We start from the raw sequence: 25,970 nt of genomic DNA on the forward strand, positions 1-25,970 counted from the left end.
CTTGAGGCATCTCTGTAGTGTCATGTGAGTGTCACCAGCGATTAATTGTAGGAGGACTACAGAAACACTAATAGTTACTACATCTTTTATTTCTGGTCTCATTTTGTATACCGTTTTACACCATTCCGTCACCATCGTGTAGAGCAGAGACATTTCCTTAGACTATCACAAGATGTGCAGTAGGAGCGACTGTAACCCAGAGCAGCCTTACCCTCAATGATAGCGTCCAACTGAAATATTATTTGCATTTGCGATGGTTGATTGAGATTGTACACAAATTTACGAGTCGTTTGATACGTCTTTGGTCGCTTTGAATAATATTCCGAAAGGCGATGAAATTAATCGTCAGTTTAACGGTATCAAAATAATTTTCCCCGGCAATGAGTCATCACCAAGAAGGAGTGTTGTGTGGTAGAGGCAGGGGGAATTTCCCAAGCCTTGGTTTAATTATTCGTAATAATTCGCAACATGGTGACTAGCAATAAGGGCTGGTGGAGTCGTTCCTGCGAATTTTTTGCCAGGGCTTCCTTGCGTCGCCACTACAGGATCACCAACCTTTCAGTGAGACCAGGTCTTACTGGCCGGAACAAATTGGAACTTTCAGCCTGTTTAGTTTGGCTACAGACGCGTCTTTTGTGCCAGAGGATGCATACTGAGGTGCAGTGTCCTCGGTAGTACCTGACCGGATAAGTCCTCTCAGTCATTCGTAGTTCTTGGTTGGAGTCGATTCGTGATTTTCAGTAGCATATGTGTTGCCCCCCCCCCCTCCCCCATTTGCATGACTTTGTGCGTGCTTGCTACTGTTCGTAGCAGCCACAGATCTCACAGCTTGCTTTAGCACTGTTTTGCATTGACTGTAATGTAAGCGCGATATTTTCGGTTGTGAATTCGCAGAAATACAATGGTTTGGATCTCTGTCGACGAGCATGATGGAGGTAGCCATGCTTCCAAGATAGCGTTTTGTACTGTCCCTGCCGGGGTTCAGTCTATTCACTTCTCGTTCCCATTAAGCTTTGTTCCTCTCTGATCAGGGGCTGGACGAGATATCAACAGGTAATTTGCAATTACTTGTTTCTTTCGTCTCATCCCGCAGCAAAACTTTTCAGGCTAGATTGATCAACTGCGTGTGGGTTAGTCGTAATTAAGGTGTAACAGGCTACCTCGCATTTCCACGTGTTTTCTCTGGAACAACATATGCAAGCTTTTATCAAATCTGTCGGATTTTTGTCTGCTGAATTCCCTTGTTGCTTCCTAAGAATATTGCTTTAGCTATCTGAAACCCATACTGGACGAGATGGACCCAGATGGTGGCCGTGTTCAAGAGAGCAGTAAATTAGCAGGTTAGACTAAATGTATCTGTTAACTGGGATTCAGAGGTCAGGCAATTTTTCACTTATTCTCCTGTCAGCATCGCGACATTCTTTCGGCAGAACGCCGATGAATTAACAATCAGGCCAAGCTGGTGTTGCTGAAAAGGTAGTGAGTCGTTATAAATATCTGCTCATCTTTCTGAATATCAAACTGAGTTACTGTAGCTAAGTTACCTACGACGAGTACTTGAACTAAATTTTCCCCTATTCAGATTGATCTCGTTGGAAACAGCAGTGGTTAGCGTCAGAAATGTAACAAAACTTTGCAACACACTGGATCGTACATATCAGTAATACCCCGAGTCTTTAAAGAATCGAACTCCCATGTATAAAACAATTTGGAACTTCTGATGTGTTAAACACTGGATGTTAAGCACGTAAAAGAGAATAAGTTTATAAAATGTTCAAAACTATGTTTAAACTGTGTTTCAATTCGCTAAGTTGACTATTTATCAATTACTAGGTGAGTATATTATTGGTAATCTCTTCTCCGTTTCCATAAACGCTAGTTTTTCTCACAACACTACGTTTATGACGTCATATCTCCAGAACTATACGTACTATGATATAATTTCGCAGATACATTCAGTGTTACATGCAAATAACGTCTGCAAAAGTCTTTCAAATAGAATTAATAGTAAAACAGTTATTTTTAAGGCGCCTTGCCTGATGCTTAATTTCTACGGCACGAAAAGCGAAAATATAGTAAGCGACGAACTATTTTCCTTTCATCATTTTGTGCGAAGGTCAGCGTAAAAGAAATTATGTGTGAATTTTGTTGTAAGTCGCTTAGTGCTCTCATTCCAGAATAGTGGATCAATATATTGTGCGTTTTTGCGCCCTTTGAACTACGCTATTCCATGACATGTGCACAGTTCCTATCTAAATATTTGTCTTACTGTGTTAAATTTTTAACATATGAGTATACTTCGTAACGAGTAGATTATGACAGAACTTTAAATTTTTAAATTCGTTTAATTATATGAGGTACTGAAAATCAAATTTTTGGTGCCCCTGGAAGTTATATACAACCTGCAATTATGATCGGGTGACCGTGCTCCGGGTTACTCGTTTAGTAACAATGATTTTACATACGTCCCAAAACGTATAAGCTTACGAACTCTCTGTCACACTGTAGATTTATATTTGTTTGAAGGCTTCTGGGAAAGCGCAGTGCATCTCAAATGAAACATGCATAGTAGTTGCCAGAACGACCAGGTGTAGAATATTGGTCCATTGGGAGTCCTTAAGCAGCAGACATGACAATAGACATGAGCGAATTCAGACACGCACTGCTAGGATCGTAACACTTCCACACAGCCCATACGAAACTTTGGCATATTTAAGTGAGTTATATGGGAATCCTTGGACGAAACATACCGTAGTCCTCGTGAAAACCTATTGGGTAAATGTAGAAGTTCTGTACGCTGAAGTTTATCATGAGAACAAAGTGAGAGAGATTGGGACAATCATTTTTCCCTCGTTCAATACGAGAGTGAAAGAGGAAACGAAGCTGACAGTATAGGTACTACGTACCTTCCAACACGACCTATAAAATGTCTTGCGGATTATTTATATAGATGTAGACACAGATATCATCAACCAAATGTACATAAAGCTTGTATAACTCCCGACTAAACATCATAGGTTAATTGATATTCATGTCAATTCGAAACGGGCAGAAGACTGAAGCGGAAACAAACGTGTTGCTTTATACAGTCCATTTACAAGCTGACTAAGAGGTGATATGTACTGACTCCATTACAGCCCTGCGGTTCCTTTCCAGAGCAGCTGAAGAAAAGCCGAAACTGCTTTGGCACAGAAATCTCAATAGAGCAAAGGAGCTTCAGAAGCTGATATTATGCTGGTATAATGAGCGACCAATACATCAACGAAATGGCACAAAGTATGCAACACCTACCTCCTACTGAACTACGGATAGCCTACGAGAAACTTCATAGCACACTCGACAAGAATGCAAAAACAGACTGGAAGATGTTGCTGAACACGGACAGTAACAAACGTGATGTTGAGCGATTCAGCAACAGATCAACAACACCATTTGTTTCGTAACTCATAGCTCACAGGAGAAGAATTCTTACTATTAATAAGAACCCACATTATTACTAAGAAAACTTAAATTGGCTCAAATGGCACTGAGCACTACGGGACTTAACATCTGAGGTTATATGTCCCCTAGAACTTGAACTATTTAAACCTAACTAAACTAAGTACATCGCACACATCCGTGTCCGAGGCAGGATTCGAACCTGCGACCATAGCGGTCGCGTGGTTCCAGACTGAAGTGACTAGAACCGCTCGGCCACAAGGCCGGCAAAACTTAAATTTACTACAATATCTATCTGAACTGCGATATCTACAGCATTGTAAATAATATTATACAAAATTAACAGAATGCCACAAATCCAACCATGCAAGATCAAGATCAGTATGTAATGTTTTAAAAGTGACGAATTATCTTTCTTGTAGAGTAGTTCATAGCTCGATTTACAGTACCGTTTCCCAATGTATTTCACTGATATTCAGAAAAAGAAAATTTTTCCAACGTTTGCTTAAGCTGACTTCTGAATATATTAATTATTGCAATTGTAGGACTGCATGCTGGGCAGATACTCAAACTCGGGACTTTTGCCTCTTTTCTGAAGACGCCACCCTTTTACTTTTATTTTACATACTTATTACAAGCGACCATATGAAAAAGCATAAAAGAGTTCCATAAAAAGCAGCAAATTGTGAGGACTAATATAATTCTTTTTTTTTTTGTAAATTTTTTTATGGAGCAGGAAACAGAACATGTTTGAAGTTTAATCCACATTTCTCATATTGAACCATATTTTAAAAAATGTCATGAAGGCAGAAATTTCAAGTAAAATAATCAGTACGCACGCCATTAATACATGAAAGTAACTGACTTGCAATATTACGCCATATAAAAGAAAATCCGAATCTCCGACTCTCCAACAGAGAGGGCCAGTCACCTTCCGTAATGGTTCGTTTGTTCAAAACTAACTACGCTGTGAAAGTTCTCAGAGCTAGAACACCCCAACTGTTCGGAGGATCCATGAATACTCTTCCTAAGTTACTGGCAGTACGTATCCCATATTTCATTTGGCGGCCTATCTTCTCGTGTTCTTCCCGTAAGTGCATCCAAAATTGCAGCTCGTCCATTCCGCTATCGTCATATACGCAGTTCACCCCCATCCCTGCGATCCAATAGATCGCCTTGGGTTTTTGTCTGGGAAAGTACGTCACATCTGCGTAAAGAATCACATACTCCAACAGATCACGTTGGTTTTTGTTTGAGGTAGTATGCCACATCTGTGTAAAGGATTACCGCCGGTGGGATCTCTGTGTAAGTGCTACGTCCAATAAATCTGTGTAAAGGATTGCCGCCGGTGGGATCTCTGTGTAAGTGCTACGTCCAAGAAATGCTATGATACCACGTGTCAGGGTCCACGCTTCTTCGCCTTTTCACACACCAAACGGTATTCATCCTTGTCCATCAGCCCACAATTCCTGCAAGGGGGTGAATCAGCCGTGTTTATTACGTGTAGTCTAGTCCGTTTCATGTACTTGTGATTAACTAGAACAAACCATGAGGATCGAGCCGCCGAGTTCAAGTATGGGGGCAGCACGGAACGCCAGAATGTCGGGCAAGTTTTCATCAGATTCGCCGTTCCATTATGTTCCTGTCAAGATACCACATTAAGAGACGATAAGTATCTCGCACCGTCGGTTCTCTGCACGTCGCTAGCTCATCGTGGACGTATATATAGTTTACAAGAAACGTTGCACAGTGAGAAAGTGTCGGCGAGATGGCATTACTTCGTCAGTCAGTGTCGAGTTTATTGTATGCGTCCTATGGTGCCATATTCTGAGCGTCGACCGCATGAACAAGGCCACAGACTTAAGGTGGCCATTCGTAAGGCCAAGTCCACCATGTCACGTTCTGGGAGTTAGACTGGCATAACAAATCCCGTGGATGACATCGTATCCGAAGGCCGTCCTCAGCAACCCGTAATTTCCGTCGGTAGCTACAATAATTAGGCAACACATGGCAGTCGCGATGCAAAATAGTCGTTGACATACTGCACGCGTTATATCATGTACAGGACTCGTAAGGAATTATCTCGAAACCTGAACGCGAATCATCTGGAGCTTACAGTTCATTGTCGCCGTCCTCCGCAGATCATGGGTAAAACGAATCCCCAGGCATCTCAACGTTTCCACCACTCGTAACGGGCCGTGGTCCCCATCCAGTCCTCGTCCAATGTGGATTACCCCGATTTTTCCATATTCAAAACACTGCCAGCCGGATCTCCATACCATGCGATCCAGTGGAGGGAAATTCGCACCTTCTCTGCCCATGGCATAAGAAACAGCAGGACATCCGCACACACCCGACCGACGAAGGTGTTACCCCTCAACTTCATGCCAGGGAGAGTCTGCCGCAGTCCATTCGTGGGCGGCTCAAACGCTGCCGTGATCAGGGCCACTGGTAGGGGGCAGCCTTGTCTTATTGAGCTCATAGTGGAAATGGGTCCGGCATCTCGTCCGCTCACTGCCACTCTGGAGATGGCAGTCGCTTGGGGGGAGGAAACGCCATGCTGTGCGTGACCGACGTTAGGAAGTCATTTTATTTTGGTCATCAGTCTTCTGACTGGTTTATTTCGACCCGACACGAATTTCTCTCCTGTGACAACCTCTTCCTTTCAGAGTAGCACTTGCAACATACGTCCTCAAAATGGTTCAAATGGCATTAAGCACTATGGGACTCAACATCTGAGGTCTTCAGTCCGCTAGAAATTAGAACTAGTTAAACCTAACTAACGTAAGGACATCACACACACTCATGCCCGAGGCAGGATTCGAACCTGCGACCGGAGCAGCAGCGTGGTTCCGGACTGAAGCGCCTAGAACCGCTGGGCCACTGCGGCCGGCCCTACGTCCTCAATTATTTGCTGGGTGTATTCCAGTCTCTGTCTTCCTCTACAGTTTTTGCCCTCTACAGCTTCCTCTAGTGGCATGGAAGCCATTCCCTCATGCCATAAAAGATAATCCTGTCAGGCTGGCCCTTCTCCTTATCAAGTGGCTCTGAGCACTATGGGACTCAACTGCTGAGGTCATTAGGCCCCTAGAACTTAGAACTAGTTAAACCTAACTAACCTAAGGACATCACAAACATCCATGCCCGAGGCAGGATTCGAACCTGCGACCGTAGCGCCTTCTCCTTATCAGTTTTTTTCCACATATTCCTTGCCTCTCCGATTCTGAGCAGAAGCTCCTCAATCCTTACATTATAAGTCCACCTAATTTTCAACGTTCGTATGTAGCACCACATCTCAGTTGTTCCGATTCTAATCTGTTCCGGTCAGTCTGGAACCGCGTGACCGTTACGGTCGCAGGTTCGAATCCTCCCTCGGGCATGGATATGTGTGATGTCCTTAAGTTAGTGAGGTTTAAGTAGTTCTACGTTTTAGGGGACTGATGACTTCAGACGTTAAGTCCCATAGCGCTCAGAGCCATTTGAACCATTTTTCTTCTGTTCCGGTTTTCCCACACTGCATGTTTTACTACAATACGTAGTAGTATTCTCAGAAATTTAAGCCTCAAGTTTAGGCGATTGTTTGATACCAGTAGACTTCTTTTGGCCAGGAATGGCCTTTTTGCCAGTGCTAGTCTCATTTTGATGTCCTCCTTACTCCTCCAGTCATTGGTTATTTTACTGCCTTGGTAACGGAATTCCTTAACTTAATCTACTTCGTTGCCATCAATCCTGATGTTATGTTTCTCGCTGTTCTCATTTCTGCTACTTCTCGTTACTTTTATCTTTCTTCGATTTACCTCAATCCATATTCTGTGCTCATTAGATTGTTCATTCCATTCAGCAGATTATGTAATTCTTCTTCACTTTCACTGAGGACAGCAATGTAATCAGCGAATCTTATCACTGATATCCTTTCACTTTCAATTTCAATTCCGCTCCAAACCCTTCTTTTATTTCCATCATTGCTCCTTCGATGTATAGATTGAACAATACCGCCGAAAGACTACTTCCCTGTCTTACACTCTTTTTAATCCGAGCACATCGTTCTTGCTCGTCCACTATTATTATACCCTCTTTGCTCTTGTACATGATTTATATTACCCATCTGTCCCTATAGCTTACCCCTATTTTTCTCAGAATTTCTAATATCTTGCACCATTTTACATTGTCGAACGCTTCTTGTACGTCGACGAATCGTATGAACGTGTCTTGATTTATCTTTAGTCTTGCTTCCATTGTCAACCGAAACGTCAGAATTGCCTCTCTCGTGCCTTTGCCTCTTCTAAAGCGAAACTGATCGTCATCTAGCACATCCTCAATTTTCCTTTCCATTCTTCGGTGTATTATTCTTGTCAGCAACTTGGATGCATGAGCTGTTGATCTCATTGTGTGAAAATTATCGCCCTTTTCAGTTCTCGCGTCTTTGAAATTGTGTGGATGATATCTTTTCCAAAATCAGATGGTATGTCGTCAGACTCATCCATTCTACACACCAAAGTAAGTAGTAGTTTTGTTGACATTTCCCCCAATGATTTTAGAAATTCTTACGGGATGTTATCTATTCCTTCTGCCTTATTTGATATTAAGTCCTCCAAAGCTCTTTTAAATTCTGATATACTGGATTCCCTGTGTGTTGTAAGTCGACTCCTGTTACTTCTATCACATCAGACATCATCTCGTCATGGAGGCTATCAATGTATTCTTTCCCCCTATCCGCTCTCTCGTCTGCATTTAACAGTTGAATTCCCGTTTCACTCTTAATGTTACCGCCCTTGTTTTTAATATTGCCTAAGGTTGTTTTTACTTTCCTGTATGCTGAACCTGACCTTCCGATAATCATTTAGTTTTCGATTTCTTCACATTTTTCATGCAGCCACCTCGTCTTAGCTTCCCTGTTCTTCCTATTTATTTCATTCCTCAGCGACTTGTATTTCTATATTCCTGAGTTTCCCGGAACATTTTTGTACTTCTTCCTTTCATCGATCAACTGAAGTTTTTCGTCTGTTACACATGGTATCTTCGCATTTACCTCCCTTGTACCTATGTCTTTCCTTCCAACTTCTGTGATGGCACTTTTTAGAGATGTCCATTCTTCTTCAATTCTACCGCCTACTGAGCTATTCCTTCTGCTGTATCTACAGCCCTAGAGATCTTCAAGCAATCTCGTCATTCTTTAGTACTTCCGTATCCCAATTCTTTGCGTATTAATACTTCCTAATTAATGTCTTAAACTTCAGCCTATTCTTCATCACTACTATACTGTGATCTCAGTCTATATCTGCTCCTGGTTATGCCTTGCAATCCAGTATCTGATTTCGGAATCTCTGTCTGACGGAGATGTAATCTAACTGAAATCTTCCCGTATCACCCGCCCTTTTCCACGTATACCTCCTCCTCCTCCTTTTGTGATTCTTGAACAGAGTATTCGCTATTACTAGCTGAAATTTATTACAGAACTGAAATTTGTTACAGAACTCAATTAGTATTTCTCCCCTTTCATTCCTTGTCCCAAGCCCATATTCTCCTGAATCCTTTTCTTCTACTCTTTCCCCTACAACTGCATTCAGGCCCCCATGACTATCAGATTTTCATTTCCCTTTACGTACTGTGTTATCCTTTCAATATCCTCATATACTTTCTCTGTCTCTTCATCTTCATCTCGCGAAGTCGACACGTATACCTGAACTATCGTTGTCGGTGTTGCTTTGCTGTCGATTCTGATAAGGACAACCCCATCACCGAACTGCTCACAGTGACACACTCTCTGCCCTACCTTCCTATTCATAACGAATCCTGCTCCCATTATACCATTTTGTGCTGTTGTTCATATTACACTATACTCATCTGACCAGAAATACTTGTCTTCTTTCCAAATGGTTCAAATGGCTCTGAGCACTATGGGACTTAGCTTCTGAGGTCATCAGTCCTCTAGAAATTAGAATTACTTAAACCAAACTAACCTAAGGAGATCATACACATCCATGCCCGAGGCAGCATTCGAACCTGCGACCGTAGCGATCGCACGGATCCAGACTGTACCGCCTAGAACCGCTCGGCTGCAACGGCCGGCTCTTCTTTCCATTTCAATTCAGTGGCCCCTACCATATCTTGATCGAGTCTTTCCATTTCTCTTTTCAGGTTTTCTAGTTTCCGTACCACGTTCAAGCTTCTGGTATTCCATGCCCTGACTCGTAGTACGTTATCCTCCCCTTTGTCAGTTCCCTTCCGGACATCCGAATTGGGACTATTCCCGAATTTTTTGCCAATGGAGTCATGATTAATGCGGTCAAAGCTAGATCAAAATTGTCGGAGAACTGAGCCGCTTTAAGTCGACAGGTGGTGGATAGCGCGTTTAATTCTCTCCAGCCATATCCATATTCTGACCTCAAGCCTTTTTCGGTATCAGGAGAAGGTATCCTTCTTTTGCTCGTTTACGGGTCATTTGTACTGTTACCCTTGCTAGACAGCAGGTATTGAGATGGAGGGGTAATGGGAAGAGGCAGGTCTCCCACCTTCGTGATGCAAAATGCCAACGCATGGTGGAGGACATGGCTGCCTCCGTTAGGACACGTGGCATGGCTGCCTCCGTCGACGACATTCTCATGGTCCTGTCCTATTATGGTGGATCGAGTGAGCAAAGCCAACTTTACAGATGGCGTTAATATATTATGGGAAGGTGGTTTCTCGATGGCAGCGCACGACCTCTGACTTTTCCTTTACGCTCCTCCGAGAACTGTGCGCTCAACCACCTACACCAGAGCGCCAGTCAGCCGTCCAACGAGTCAAGGTGAAGTTGATACAACTTGCGACGCTAAGGATGACGGGTACGATGATACGCGTGAGGGCGGCCGGGGTGGCCGAGCGGTTCTAGGCGCTACAGTCTGGATCCGTGCGACCGCTACGGTCGCAGGTTCGAATCCTGCCTCGGGCATGGGTGTGTGTGATGTCCCTAGATTATTTAGGTTTAAGTAGTTCTAAGTTCTAGGGGACTGATGACCACAGAAGTTAAGTCCCATAGTGCTCAGAGCCATTTGAACCGTTTGATACTCGTGAGGTCGCAGGACTGCCTGTCCAACGAAGTTCCCTCGATGCATTATTTGATAAAAGAAAGATGAACGAGACGAAGGACGTTAATTCATGAGATCGATATCGGCAACGGCATAGCGCAGGCGTTCACGGATCATTTTAGCAGATTCTATGCGAGCGACGGGGAAGGCCAGAGGGAGCTGGGGACCGTCCTGGAAGAAACCACAGACGCGACGCTCCTGAACGGGGAATTGGACGGGATATCTGAAATTACGTGCGAGGAACTGGAGGAAGCGATTACGCGAAGTGCCTCCAAGAAGACACCAGGCCCTGATGACTTTCGGTTGGAATTTCACCGTGCCTTTGTGACCAGTATGACACCGATGTGGTTATGCATGTTTAATGAGCTTCTGCGTCAAGAAGTACCAGTTCCCGTTGAATTCACGGGAGGACTCATGATCCCGATACCCAAGCCACGTGGTGGCAAACGGCCTCGTGATTATCACTCCTTGACCGTCCTTAGTAGTGACAATCTTTATGCGCTTAGTGGGCAGTCGTATCAAAAGATCGCTGGCGAATCGAATACATGTGGATCAGTCTTGTCTTGGCGGCTTCAATAATATCCACACAGCCTTGGGAGATTGGCGCAACGTCATCGCCCGGGCGGCTCAGTGTCGCCTCCGGGGGGCAGCGGTTGTTGTTGTAGATTTCAGTTGGATCAGGTACAACTCGCGGCTGTGTTGAACAGGATGGGTGTCTCGCCATTATTGACCACTGCAGTGATGCGGCTGTTTCATGGCGCCAGATCAGCGATGGTGATCTACAGATGGATAACAGAGTATTTTAGATCTTAAGGTCTGTCAGACAAGGTTTCCCCTTGTCGATAATCCTATATGTGATCACTTTGCAACAGTGCCTCGCAGACCTTCGCCGCGGACTTACCGGCCGGCATCTATAATTTAAATGCAAAACATACGCAGATGACATTATGTTCCTCTTTCGGAATGAGGGGGAGACTCGATCAGCACTGGATTGGCTACAGACGTAGGGGATAGCAGCTGAAAACGAGATCAACTTCCGAAGATCACAATTCATGCATGTGGGGCGTGGGTTAGAACCAGGAACGGAAGGAACCTTACCTGTGGTCAAATCTTCCGATGATTGGGTATCACCCTTCATAAGGAGACGGCTAGAACGGCTACGGAAAACTACCAGCGGCTGTTGCTCAGAGTTCGTATGTCAGTACGTGTAAACGTCCTTTGGTCGATGGATATGCTTCAGCGAGTGTAACTCGTCAATTTCTATCTCGCTCCCATGACGCGACACCTGATACACCTTCTAACCTTGACGCGCTCGTGGTCTATGAGGATTCAGGCGTCTTTTGGGTACTCTGTTAACTTGGAAGGGCTCTTTAAGGTACAATACAACACGTTTACCATACCAGCCCAAGAAGGGATCGTTGGTTTAGCCAACGTACAAGAGAAGACACGTGCCATATGCATTAACACCTGCTAAAACGGTGGCGCAACAGGAATCACTCCCTTACGGGGACGTTCATCGAAGAACTAGTACCAAAGTCGCATCTTCCCCCCCGGTCGGTGTTGGCCATATATCGCCCCCGTGAATATATGTGGACATATTCATCGTTGAACACAGTTACGTATGATTGCATTTACAGATGTCCCGACAGCCGGCATCGAAGGACGTTTACCACCTGCTTGTTCGACAGATCGCCCGGAACAGGGTGGAACGGAAACTTCCTGCCGTTAATTGGCAATTGGTTTAGTGCACAGTACACCACCCCCACCTACCCACAAGTCAGGTCAACATGATACACTGTAGTGAACCAGAAAGACCCAACGAATGACAAAAGGTACCCACTACGTTTGGTGGATTCGCCCATGTATCAGCAATGCGGCATGCTGGTCACGGAAGCGTTGACTGTCTTGGACTCTGGCAAGGAAGATCATAGCGTTCATGAGTCGCACTATAGATACGACAGTATCTTCCTATATAGTATTTTTTTCGAGAGGAAACGTATTTTCCGCGTCATAAGACGACCGCAGTGGCGTCGATCACATATATCATGGTCCATATGGTCATATAGAGATCCACATAAGAGCGTACTGGATTACTGACAATACTTGAAAGTGGGACACATAAAGCTGTTTCGACTACGAAATTACATGGAGTTCTATGTAAATTTCCTAGGAACGGTTTTTGCGGACCCGCCTGGTAGTTTGTGTGTGCCTGGTGCGTAAAGATGAGCGGCGGTGTGGTCGTTTGTGGAATCGACCAAGTAAAGCGATCAGCTAAGGGAAAGCAGGCAAGTATATGCCCGAGGGGAACTAACAGTTGCACATCTAGTCATGGAATGTTTCTTTTAATTTTGTTTTAACATCTATATACACACCGGGTGATCAAAAATTCAGTATAAATTTGAAAACTTAATAAACCACGGAATAATGTAGATAGAGAGGTAAAAATTGACATACATGCTTGGAATGACATAGGGTTTTATTAGAACAAAAAAAACACCCCATATTGCTAGACGCGTGAAAGATCTCTTGCGCGCGTCGTTTGGTGATGATCGTGTGCTCAGCCGCCACTTTCGTCATGCTTGGCCTTCCATGTCCCCAGACCTGAGTCCGCGCGATTATTGGCTTTGGGCTTACCTGAAGTCGCAAGTGTACCGTGATCGACCGACCACCATAACTCCGGACATGGTTTACAGTGCTGTTCACAACATTATTCCTCGACTACAGCTGTTGTTGAGGAATGATGGTGGACATATTGAGCATTTCGTGCAAAGAACACCATCTTTGCTTTGTCTTACTTTGTTATGTTAATTATTGCTATTCTGATCAGATGAAGCGCCATCTGTCGGACATTTTTTGAACGTTTGTATTTTTTTGGTTCTAATAAAACCCCATGTCATTCCAAGCATGTGTGTCAATTTGTACCTCTCTATCTACATAATTCCGTGATTTATTCAGTTTTTAAATTTATACTGACTTTTTGATCTCCCGGTACTTTTTTTAAGGGTGTGGGAGGTGGTCGCACTTTGTTCTTACTTCCTGCTGCATGTTAGGACGGCAACGAGGTTCCTTCGAGGAAGGTTATAATGTTATAAGAACATACCACGGTTTTGTGGATAATAAAGGTTTGTGTTTCTCCAACCTTCCTTGAAAAAATAAAATAAAATATAAAAGTCGGTAGAGTACTTTCTCGCAAAAGAGGTCGCAAAAAAGTCGGCAAAGCACTTATCCACTTTGAAATGAACACATGCAAAAAAGTGGGGAGAGCACTTGCCTGAGAAAGGCAAAGATCCCGAATTCAAGTCTAGGTCTGGCACACAGTTTTAATCTGCCAGGAAGTTTCGTATTTGCACACACACCGCTGCAGAGTGAAAATTTCATTCTGAATTATGATTACACGTTGTGGGTTCATTATCTCACACAGTGTTCGCTAGTCTTTATATAATTTTCCTTTTAAATAATACATTGTATTGTTTGCTGTCTAGCAACAAATAAGTATCTTGTTAGTATTGTTATGCCACATAATCATATGGGTCAAATGAGTTTTACCCAATATCAATTAAAAACATTGATTAGCTGTTGTAATACTTTTATTAAGTTTGTACAGTAGCTTCCTGCAAATATGTCACATAGTGACACATCTCAGGATAAGGTATGTCGCAGATGTAGACATTTCAGCCCAGCAGAGCAGCCTTAGCATGAAGGTGGGCGGCGGCGGCAAGGGCACCTGGGGCTGCAATGGCAGCTGGGGCGGCGTAGGCCAAGGGAGCAGGGGCGGCGTACGCCACTGCGGGGGCAGCGTAAGCGCGGGCGGCGTAGGCGAGGGCGGCGCCGTTGATGACGGCGTCACGGGCCTGAGTCTCGGCGACGGCGGTCAGGTGGGCGGCCCTGGTGGCGGCAACGGCAGGGGTGTCCAGCAGGTAGCCGTCAGAGCGGACAGCGACGGGGGCGGGGCCGTAGGCTGCATAGCCGGCGTGCACGGGGGCGGCCACCACAGCGGGGGCGGCGTAAGCAGCGGGGGCTACCACTGCGGCGGGGGCGGCGCCCAGGTAGCCTGGAGTCGCCAGAGCCACGGCCAGCATAGCGCTCAGGACGATCTGAAATACATAACGGTACATTATTTACACATCCTTTCATGTCAATGTCCTTACGACAATAGATGAGGGTGCTAGTGCTGTGTTAGACGAGACACAGAATCATTCAACAAGATTACGTTTGTCCTTACCAGGGTCTGCATTGTGGAAGTGTTGGTTGTGGTGCTGCTACTGCTGCTGCCGAAATGTGCCTGGCCAGTGGTCACGGCCGCTATTTCTACGGGCCAGTACGGCTGAGTGTGAAAGCAGTGCACCTCGTCATTTTGACCTTGTGTGTGGTCCTTTCCTGGGCGTTGCCTTGTAGGAACTGGGTATGTCTTTAATATTATGTCTAAGAGTATTTGCGCTTCCTAAATGAGATGGAAGGAGAATATTAACTTTTCGACTTTTTGTCCATAGTTTAGATACATCTGGAACACGTGCCACGGTCACTTCGAACATTTTAGCGCTTACATCTCCAGCTATCTTCTTCACGAGCATAAAATCCAGCTAGCAACTAGAACTTTTCGACTTTTTGTCCATAGTTTAGATACATCTGGAACACGTGTCACGGTCACTTCGAACATTTTAGCGCTTACTTCTCCAGCTATCTTCTTCACGAGCATAAAATCCAGCTAGCAACTAGAAGTTTTACTTCTGATGAGGATGACTGGTGTAGCGGCTAAAAGTTCGAAGACTTTTCTAATGACTTAATTTGTCTTCTAGCAGCATTTAATGGTTTTTTTTATCACATGAAAAATCGATTTTCCTTAATAGTCTCTGAAACTACATCTTACTTAGAGTCCCCTGTCAAAATAAATGCCCCTACTGTAGCAGTTTTAAATTGAAATTTGATAGGAAAGGAAATTGTTTATAGTTACCTTTAAATGTGTACATTTTCGTTATTTACCTTACATCTAGGTCACCACAGTGGTTGAAATGGCTCTGAGCACTATGGGACTTAACTTCTGCGGTCATCAGTCCCCTAGAACTTAGAACTACTTAAACCTAACTAACCTAAGGACACCACACACATCCATGCCCGAGGCAGGATTAGAACCTGCTACCATAGCGGTCACACGGTTCCAGACTGTAGCGCCTAGAACCGCTCGGCCACCCCGGCCGGCTCACCACAATAGCAGTATAATGAACGACTCATTTGAACCCCTTTAAACCTTCGAAATCCTCCTGTGTTCTACCCTTCTCTATCCGATTCCTGTACAGTATTGGAAACTAACTCGGAACATGTTTTTAATGGGAAAACAGCCAAAGTTGCAAATTTTTACTTTTATTTGCTTGATGACTAGTTTCGGATCTGGAACCGTTTCCAAATAATCCAGTGAGTCACAATCGTGTTTCCTAGTATACAAGAACCATTCCAAGATAAAAAAGTATACATATAACAAAGTGCAAATGACCAATTACAGAGCATACATATGACAGTTGTAGAAAACTTCTCATTTACCTTCTTGGTGCAAAAGTTGGTGCGTCTGACGCTATACAGTCTCTTACGCTCGCAATAGTGCGAAATTGATCATTCTTTCTTCATTCTGGGCATCTTTTACTGCGAGTGGAACAGAAGTTCACGGGAGGAACGTATATCGTCCGCTTTCTTCATTTCCAATTACTTTGACTGTGGAAGAACAATACTTCATAGTAACTAAAATGTACAAAGTGGAGAAATATAAACCCAGTAGATCTTATCTCTCACTTTATCTTGAAGCTCAAATATTAGTAGTAAGAACACCACCTGTTCTAGTGGAATGAGAAAAATCAATTTAGATATATTGTCATTTTTAGCAGCAGCAGTATACTAAATTATAATGAGAGTTTTAAGTGCTCTACTCGGCCTCTAAAATAAAAACTTAGCTAAGACACTAGTTTAAGCCATAAACAATCAGTAAAAACTTTCAGCTATATTGAGTATGTATGTCATCAATGCCAAAAGAACCTCCCATTATGTATGTGTAGCTTGCTATTCCCTGTATGATCTTTGTAAAACAAGTCCTTATCAGTTCCATGAGCAGTAATGTTTCAATATGTACAATGAAACTTTATCAGCTGCTGGTACGTAGTTCTACATTGGAGCACAGCGAATTTGACAGTTGCGTTCACCTAAACGTACGTCGTGTTAGTGTCTTGATAATCAATTAATTGATATTCGTAAATTTAAGTAAGGAAAAATGTTACTATTCCATGGAATACGCATTTCTCTAACAAATGGTTTTTTCGGTACTGTTTATGTCACACACGTTTCGGAAATTGAACTTCATTCTGAAGTATTTGAGTATGTTTACAGTTACATATTTAAAGCTGGAATCTCTTTAAATTGAGAATGTGTAAGAATTTTGGTTTAGTGACATAGCCAAAAACACTCGTGACAAAATAACTTACAGACAGCTTTGTGTTTGAGAGAAAGACAGAGAGAGAAACAGAGAAACACAGAAATAGAGATGCATACCTAGTAGCATACTGTACATCCCTCATTTCTGATGGAGGCTGGCCCCTAAAGTATTGCTGATTGATGCTGTATCATGACTACGCATATGCCGGCAATAGATCTTGGAAATAGGTCCAAACAGGGTCTAACGCAAGGCACACACACTTGACTCGATGGCGTCTCAGATAACAGGGAGATCAGAAAGACGCTGGTAAACACGTCAATACCCTCACATTCGTGGTGTGTGCGTCAAGCCAGTCTGATGAAGTTCGGGTGGTTGTAGAGAATTCATACAGCTCCACTCTGTCGTTTAGTGAACAAAACACGAGCTTACCAAGTATCAGAGCACATTTGTCACTGGATTCAGGACTCCCTTGCAGATAAACCTCAGCTTATCGGTCTTAGCGTAACAAAACTGTAACACAGTCTTCAACAGAATAGTGAGCGCCTTTCTGAGACCATTACCGTATACGTATAATTTGGTTACTGATTTGTATGGATGCAAGCGAAGTAATCATTACGCCATTTCAGAGTACTGATTGTTCTATCAAAATGACGGTCACTTTCTTCATCTGTGTCGCCATGATCTCGATAGCTCCTGAGTTCATGAATAAATAGCTTATCCGTTTTGTAGCCGTGTGTGTAACTTCTGAAATGCGTTTTTTCATCACGACATATCTTTAGCCTTATTCAGCTCTTACGAAGGATTGATGTCTGATGTTTCACAAGAATTGTCATCTTCATCACTAATTCTGGAAATAAGAGATAGGAATTCAGTTTCAAATTTAAAATTACTGTCTTAAATGTCCGAACTGGCAATGAATTACGTCATAAGCGATAAAAGAATGAGAGAATCCTAAGTTTTAAGTGAGTAAGAAGCGACATGTATGCTGAGAAAAGAATCTAATTTCAGCAGCTGCATACACTATTAGGACAATTAATTAAGTATTCATACCATTCAGTGTACTACGCATTGCTCTTTTATACGTATCCTCGTTGAATACTACCAATAAAACACGAAACTGCATAACTGACAACGAAGTCTGTTAGCGAGCAGTGTTTTTCAGTCGGCCGATACCAATGACTGCAGGCAGCCAAATTGCGAAATGAAGCCATGGGTAAGGGCCGTTTCAGCACACATCGCCCCTCCCTACTGACGCACTTTTCGGAGCTGTGTGTTGTAGTGGAACTCATCCGTCAGCATGTACGAGTATCTTGATTCATCAGTCAGTTCGACGATTTTCCATGCTCAATCGGAAGTAGTGTTCCCGGATTCATGCTGTTACCTGTTCTGTGACGTATGGTGACATAAGCTACACCTCTGAGGCAATGGCTTCTCCGCACCATATCGCAGAGGAAGCTACGGATGTGGGTAGTATCAGTTATCGGAGAGACGCCCAATAACTAAACATCAGTGCTGGTGGCGTTGAGAATCAGCTGAAGCCACTAAAACTTAACAAGGCCTCAGGGCTCGAAGAAATCCCTATCATAGTCTACGCAGAATTTTACGTTTAGGTTAATCCTCTTTTAAACGTAATGTGTCGTAGATTTTTCGATCAATCAATAGTTGCAAGAAACCTCAGGGGACACTCACTGCATTATCGACAGCGGAAGATCCCAAAAAGCTGTCGTCTGATATCATCTTCTATTTGACTTAAAACTTCGGGCGATATGCTTGTTCCGACTTCACATTTTTGAGATCACTATTTCATTTGACATCTGTATGTTATAGGATCTTATAATCTCCTGCACGCTAACCGGCATGGAGCCGCGCAGGGTAGCCGCATGGTCTAGGGCGCTTTGCCACGCTTCCCGCGGCTCCTCCCGTCGGAGCCTCCAGTCCTCCCTCGGGCGTGGCTGAGTGTGTGTCGTCCTTAGCGTAAGCTAGTTTAAGTAGTATGCAAGCCTAGGGACCGATGACCTGACCTAAGCAGTTTGGTCCCATAGCAACTTAACACTACTAAAAAAAACGGGCACGGCGTTCGAAATCATTGCTCATGCGAAACTCAACTTGTGCTTCTCAAACAGAAAAGCCCAAATCATGACTGGTAGCTGAAGTATTTCTTCACTTGCGAATTACGCATCGGGTAGCACACATTCGAAAGCACTGCGGTTCAGATCCCTTTCCAGCAGTCCCTGATACATGTTTTCCGAGGTTTCTGTAATTCGCTTAGGGAGCTTTGTTTGGAAAACTCACTGCAGCTTCCTTCCCTCCTCTGTGCCAATTTCAGCTAGTGACCTGTCTAAGATCTTGTCATCGACGATACATTAAATCGTAATGTTTCGTTACTTCCCTTTTTACAGCATTTTATAAATAAAATATACACAATATAAGTCGTTTCGATGCAGGTGGAAAATAAAAACGAAAAAAGAGCACTACTTATCATAACGCAACACTTTTATTGCACAAATTAAAAAGTCTGTGAAGTTAGAGATACGAAGGACGCAAAAATGGTTCAAATGGCTCTGAGCACTATGGGACTTAACTGCTGTGGTCATCTGTCCCCTAGAACTTAGAACTACTTAAACCTAAGTAACCTAAGGGCATCACACACATCCTTGCCCGAGGCAGGATTCGAACCTGCGACCGTAGCGGTCACGCGGTTCGAGACTGTAGCGCCTAGAACCACTCGGCCACACCGGCCACCCATACGAGGAACGTTCAGTGAGTAATGCAACATATTTTCTTTCTGAAAACTGGTTGGTTTAATTAGGGATTTCAGTACAACATATTATTCTCTCCTGTTTTCGCTAGAAATTCCTATTTTTCAACACAATCTCCGTTCAGTGCGACAGCCTTAGGACACTTACTGAAAGGGCCTGTATGCCCGCATTGTAGCACAGTATTGGTCGACATCGGATTCAACGTCTTGCTACATCAATCACCTCCCTGTCATCCTGTCATCCATGTACTGCTCTCCGGGAAATGCATCCTTCATTGGGAAAAATATATGGAAGTCGGAAGGTGTGAGATCCGGGCTGTAGGGTGGATGAGAAATTAGAGTGCAGTGAAGTTTTGTAAGCTCCTCGCGGATGTGCAGACTTCTGGAAGGCCTTGCGTTGCCATGGAGAAGGAGATGTTCTCTAGTATTTTTGTGGCGAGGAACAAGCTGTAGTCATTTCTTCAATTTCCTTATGGTAGCACGATACATCTCGGAACTGGTTGTTCCACCATGAGAGAGGACATCAAACAAGAAAGACAATCGCCATGACCTTACCAACTACGGGTGCGGCTTTGAAATTTTTCTTCAGAGGAGACGTGGTGTGGTGCCACTCTATGGATCGCCATTTTGTTTGCGGTTCGAAGTGATCAATCCACGTTTCATCGTCTGTGACGGGGTACGACAGAAAATTGTTACGATCAGCGTCATAATGGGAACGCAATTCATCATAGATGGTTGTTCGTTGCTGTTTTCTGTCTTCCGTTACGCGGCGAGGAAACCAGCGGACACACACCTTTGACTATCCCAACTGGCGGAGGAGTGTATCAGCGCCACCAACAGAGAAGTTCAGTTCTGATGCGACCTGTTTGATTGTGATCCGTCGATCGTTTCCTACGAGGGTGTTCGCACGTTCGAACATTGCGTAAGTCACAAAAGTGTTAACGCTTTCGCGGCCACTTGTTGACAAACTGCCTGTTTGCTTCTGTCGCGGGTTCTTTGACCAGTACTCGTGCTGGCGAAACGTCAGTAAAATCATCAGACGAACGTCGGGCAAAGAACCCGAGACGGAAGCAAATAGGCAGTTTGTCAAGTTACAAGTTCTTCGTCAGTACTATTTACTCACAATGGGTCTACTGAAGGATGCGAGGGGGAGCGGCGAGGTCGAAATCACTGTTGACAGCAAAGAATGTCCTTATTAGCTTCGGTCCATATATGCTTTGTGGCTCAGTGAGCCTAATATTCCTTTCCTAGTTGACCCTGGCCCGCGGAGACATATGATCGGCGGCATCCGCCCGGAAAGCTGTGTTTACATCCGGCTGCACTGCCGAGAAGACCGTGGACTGCCGACAGCCTACTACGGCACGGCTGCGATATCAGTGGCGCACTGCTCCTTTCGGCGATGACGAAGACCCCTCTGGACGGTCACCATTGGTCCCTCACCTGTTCACCATTGCTGGACTTTCAGATTGCTCTGCTCGCGATTCGAACCACTGCCTCTGGGATGGAGTCAGACGGCGGCTGGGGCTGCAGCACTGAGACCCTTTTAGAACGCAGCGCAGGCTGGAAGCGCTGGGGCGCTAAGTCCCCCCAGGAACTCAACCCTGAAGGCCGAGGGTGCAGCTTAGACTCCAACCGATGGCTGCTGCTAGCGATGTTGCGTCTCCCACGGCTCGACGAGGCCCCGGCGTCATTTTGGTGCTTTAGAACTCGAGGGCGATACGAAGAAAATGAATGGACAATGAATCTATGATGAAACTGCCGTTCCCCAAAATACAAGGTTTGGAACTTAAATAGTGGCAACAATTTACTCACAACCGATTCAAAAGAGTTACATTTTTACACCTGTTCATTCAGTCTGTGTGGCGGCGTGTAGGACAGTGTAAACAGACAGGGAAGCGGGTTGCACAGCGCAGGCAGCCAACAGCAACAGAAAACAGCATAGCGCATCAATAGTCGCCGAGATGAGTAAGGCGATGTCTTCATACCAGCACTCGTCCCCGTTATGAACGACGTGATTAGCCGAGAGTTATTCGATAGAATATATGGTTTATTTATCTGTATAACTTGATCAGATTAGGGCCATCAAGCCCTCATCCGATACAAAAGAGTTGCATGTTTGCACCTGTAACTTGGTTCAAATGGTTCAAATGGCTCTGAGCACTATGGGACTTAACATCTTAGGTCATCGATCCCCTAGAACTTAGAACTACTTTAACCTAACTGACCTAAGGACATCACACACATCCATGCCCGATGCAGGATTCGAACCTGCGACCGTAGCAGTCCCGCGGTTCCGGACTGCAGCGCCTAGAGCCGCACGGCCACCGCGGCCGGCGCACCTGTAATTGTCCTTCAAAGTAGTCACCAGCGTTGTGTAGAACCCGTTGCCAGCGATGTGGAAGGCGTAGTATACCGTCAGAAGAGCCTCTTCTGTTGATGGTGCGAATCGACAGGTCTACTGCCTGTCGAATCTCAGGAACAGTTCTGAAGCGTATGCTACAAAGCCAAAACTGAAACGCCAGTCCAATGAATGGCGTCATTACGGGTCGCCGAGAAAGCTGAAAGTGCGTCAGAGCCCCAGTATGGTGAAAGTTATGGTGATTCTCGTGTACGACTGTCATGGTGTTATCCTAACGCCTTGCGTTCCTCCGGGGCAGACCGTCAATGCACGGTATTACTGTTTGTTTTGGAGCATCACCTGTGACCAACTTTGCGAAAGAAGCGGCGACACTTTCTGTGCTACCCACCCACTATTTTGCACGATAATGCGCGGGCGCATACAGCACAAATTGTGGCTGCTCTGTTCGGTCTATGAGACTGGGAAGTACTGTACCATGCACCATACTCCCCGGACTTAAATCCTTGTGACTTTGATTCGATTCCGAAGATGAAGGAACCGCTTCGTCGCATTCCCTTCAGAACTGTTCCAGAGATTCGACAGGCAGTAGACCGCTCCATTCGCACCATCAACAGAACAGGCTCTGCTAACGGTATACTACGTCTTCCACATTCACACTTATTCGATAGAAACTTAACTTCTCTAATAGAGTATTGTGATTAACACAATCAAAAGCTTTTGACAAGTCATATAAGATCCAAACTGATGATATTTTATTGTTTAAAGATTTTATTATGTGCTCTGTGTACTTTCTTGCTATAAAAAAGGTACCACATTTTTGTGTGTGTTAACTTGTAGAGTTTTCGGAGCGATGAGGCACAGCTGGGTGGTGCAGCAGAGCATCTCGCCCGTTCTTGCAGTTTCCGCCTGGCACGGAGTCCTCAACCCATCTCTGAGATCTTTTGAAACACCAATTTTAAATGAATACTGTTCAGGACTTCGATCTAGGGAAACATGTGCCAATAACCAACAGCTGAATAAATTAATCTGATTTTTATGGAATTATCGTCACTCAAGTGTTTTAAAGCAAGACCGGATTTTTCTCGATAAAGGAATAAAAAAGAAAAGAAAGCAGGTGACCAGCATGAAAAGAGCGTCAACGTTTCCTGAAATATGTTCAAAAAGAGAAGAATCCTTTTCGTCTTTCGGCTGCACTTGCTTTTGTCATACCTGCCCATATAAGAAGTTTCACGTACAAGCCACCTACCTAAACTGCAGGCAAGAGTCCTGTCTAATTATTTAAACAGCACCCGCGTTGTTTTAACGTGTACAGGACAAACCCATGAATTATGTGAAATGCGTATTGTATGACGACGTCGATTTTAAAGGGTGACAATTATTGAACTATATGAAATAATATCTTCATAACTACTGAACGGTTTGCGTCAGAACGTTCAAGGTGCACCGTTGACCGCGGGACATGATGGGAATTAGTACGCGCAATATGGTTTGTTTTAGCGTCGAAGATCACTTTCATTTGGATGGGTTTGCCAATAAGCAAAATTGGAGCGTTTCGGGGACTGAGAATAGGCATTCGCGATCGAGAAGTCTCTTCGCCCTCAGCGGGTGACTGTATGGTGTGCAATGTCCAGTCATGGAGTAAATGGTGCGATCTTCCCTGATGGCAAGGCGACTACCGAAGGGCACGTCACCGTTTTGGAAGATAATTCCACACCCATTATCCAAAGCGACCCTGATTTCGACATGACGAGGTTCATGCAAGACAGATCTCGACCCGATCGAAGAAGGGGAATGACTCTGGGGTACACAGATGTCACTTTCACGGTCCTCGATTGAACGCCATATTTTCCGGGTCTGATCACATGTGATTCCTTTTCGTGGGGGCTATATCAAGACACGGTATATACACTCCTGGAAATTGAAATAAGAACACCGTGATTTCATTGTCCCGGGAAGGGGAAACTTTATTGACACATTCCTGGGGTCAGATACATCACATGATCACACTGACAGAACCACAGGCACATAGACACAGGCAACAGAGCATGCACAATGTCGGCACTAGTACAGTGTATATCCACCTTTCGCAGCAATGCAGGCTGCTATTCTCCCATGGAGACGATCGTAGAGATGCTGGATGTAGTCCTGTGGAACGGCTTGCCATGCCATTTCCACCTGGCGCCTCAGTTGGACCAGCGTTCGTGCTGGACGTGCAGACCGCGTGAGACGACGCTTCATCCAGTCCCAAACATGCTCAATGGGGGACGGATCCGGAGATCTTGCCGGCCAGGGTAGTTGACTTACACCTTCTAGAGCACGTTGGGTGGCACGGGATACATGCGGACGTGCATTGTCCTGTTGGAACAGCAAGTTCCCTTGCCGGTCTAGGAATGGTAGAACGATGGGTTCGATGACGGTTTGGATGTACCGTGCACTATTCAGTGTCCCCTCGACGATCACCAGTGGTGTACGGCCAGTGTAGGAGATCGCTCCCCACACCATGATGCCGGCTGTTGGCCCTGTGTGCCTCGGTCGTATGCAGTCCTGATTGTGGCGCTCACCTGCACGGCGCCAAACACGCATACGACCATCATTGGCACCAAGGCAGAAGCGACTCTCATCGCTGAAGACGACACGTCTCCATTCGTCCCTCCATTCACGCCTGTCGCGACACCACTGGAGGCGGGCTGCACGATGTTGGGGCGTGAGCGGAAGACGGCCTAACGGTGTGCGGGACCGTAGCCCAGCTTCATGGAGACGGTTGCGAATGGTCCTCGCCGATACCCCAGGAGCAACAGTGTCCCTAATTTGCTGGGAAGTGGCGGTGCGGTCCCCTATGGCACTGCGTAGGATCCTACGGTCTTGGCGTGCATCCGTGCGTCGCTGCGGTCCGGTCCCAGGTCGACGGGCACGTGCACCTTCCGCCGACCACTGGCGACAACATCGATGTACTGTGGAGACCTCACGCCCCACGTGTTGAGCAATTCGGCGGTACGTCCACCCGGCCTCCCGCATGCCCACTATACGCCCTCGCTCAAAGTCCGTCAACTGCACATACGGTTCACGTCCACGCTGTCGCGGCATGCTACCAGTGTTTAAGACTGCGATGGAGCTCCGTATGCCACGGGAAACTGGCTGACACTGACGGCGGCGGTGCACAAATGCTGCGCAGCTAGCGCCATTCGACGGCCAACACCGCGGTTCCTGGTGTGTCCACTGTGCCGTGCGTGTGATCATTGCTTGTACAGCCCTCTCGCAGTGTCCGGAGCAAGTATGGTGGGTCTGACACACCGGTGTCAATGTGTTCTTTTTTCCATTTCCAGGAGTGTAGTAAGAACCCCAAAACCATCGCAGAACTGTAAACAGCTATTCAGGTGGTCATCGACAGCATCGATGTTCCGACACTTCAGCAGGTCTGGCAGAAAATCGCTATCCGTCTCCGCCTCATCATCGCCAATGATATCATATTCTAAATCCGAATATCAGTAGTGTCGTTTACATATTGAATAAAGCTTGTACACGCCGTTTTTTTGTGACTAATTTACATTTTTTCATATAGTTCAATAATTGTCTCTCTATATAGCCTGGTATGATGAAAATATCTTTATGAACCTGAGGACGGTCCCCGGACCGAAAATGGCTGTTCAATCAAAGAAGTGTATCAGCAGTATCAGCACTAGGAGATAAAACGTTTCGTTCTTGAATTAACTACGAGCTGTGGGGCACCACCTTCTTAAACTACATTTTAAGAATGTTATTGTGCACACGCGCTGCTTTATAATAGGCTGTACTGTCACACTGACACAGTTATCAACCTTGAACTGTTCTTATATTATAGGCAGTACACAGTTCGGTAAAATGAGCTTCCTCATTTAGTGTTTTCTTAAGCTTAATATGGAGACCACGTACCAGCCGCTAATAACACGTCCATTC

At 45.0% G+C, this 25,970-nt stretch overlaps 2 protein-coding genes across 22 annotated transcripts in view; one reads left to right on the top strand and one right to left on the bottom strand.

Moving 5' to 3' along the window:
* LOC126473804 (cuticle protein 16.5-like) overlaps nt 1–25,970 on the top strand; it is a 275,913-nt gene that overhangs the window by 55,659 nt on the left and 194,284 nt on the right. The window lies entirely within an intron of this gene.
* LOC126473803 (cuticle protein 16.5-like) overlaps nt 14,107–25,970 on the bottom strand; it is an 80,126-nt gene continuing 68,262 nt past the window's right edge. Inside the window, exon 3 of the mRNA XM_050101082.1 lies at nt 14,107–14,380. Coding sequence (XP_049957039.1) covers nt 14,177–14,380 — 204 coding nt within the window. The 3' untranslated portion in view covers nt 14,107–14,176. The remainder of the gene's footprint in view (nt 14,381–25,970) is intronic.

The sequence above is a fragment of the Schistocerca serialis genome, chromosome 4, assembly GCF_023864345.2.
Source record: "Schistocerca serialis cubense isolate TAMUIC-IGC-003099 chromosome 4, iqSchSeri2.2, whole genome shotgun sequence".
Taxonomy (NCBI): domain Eukaryota; kingdom Metazoa; phylum Arthropoda; class Insecta; order Orthoptera; family Acrididae; genus Schistocerca; species Schistocerca serialis.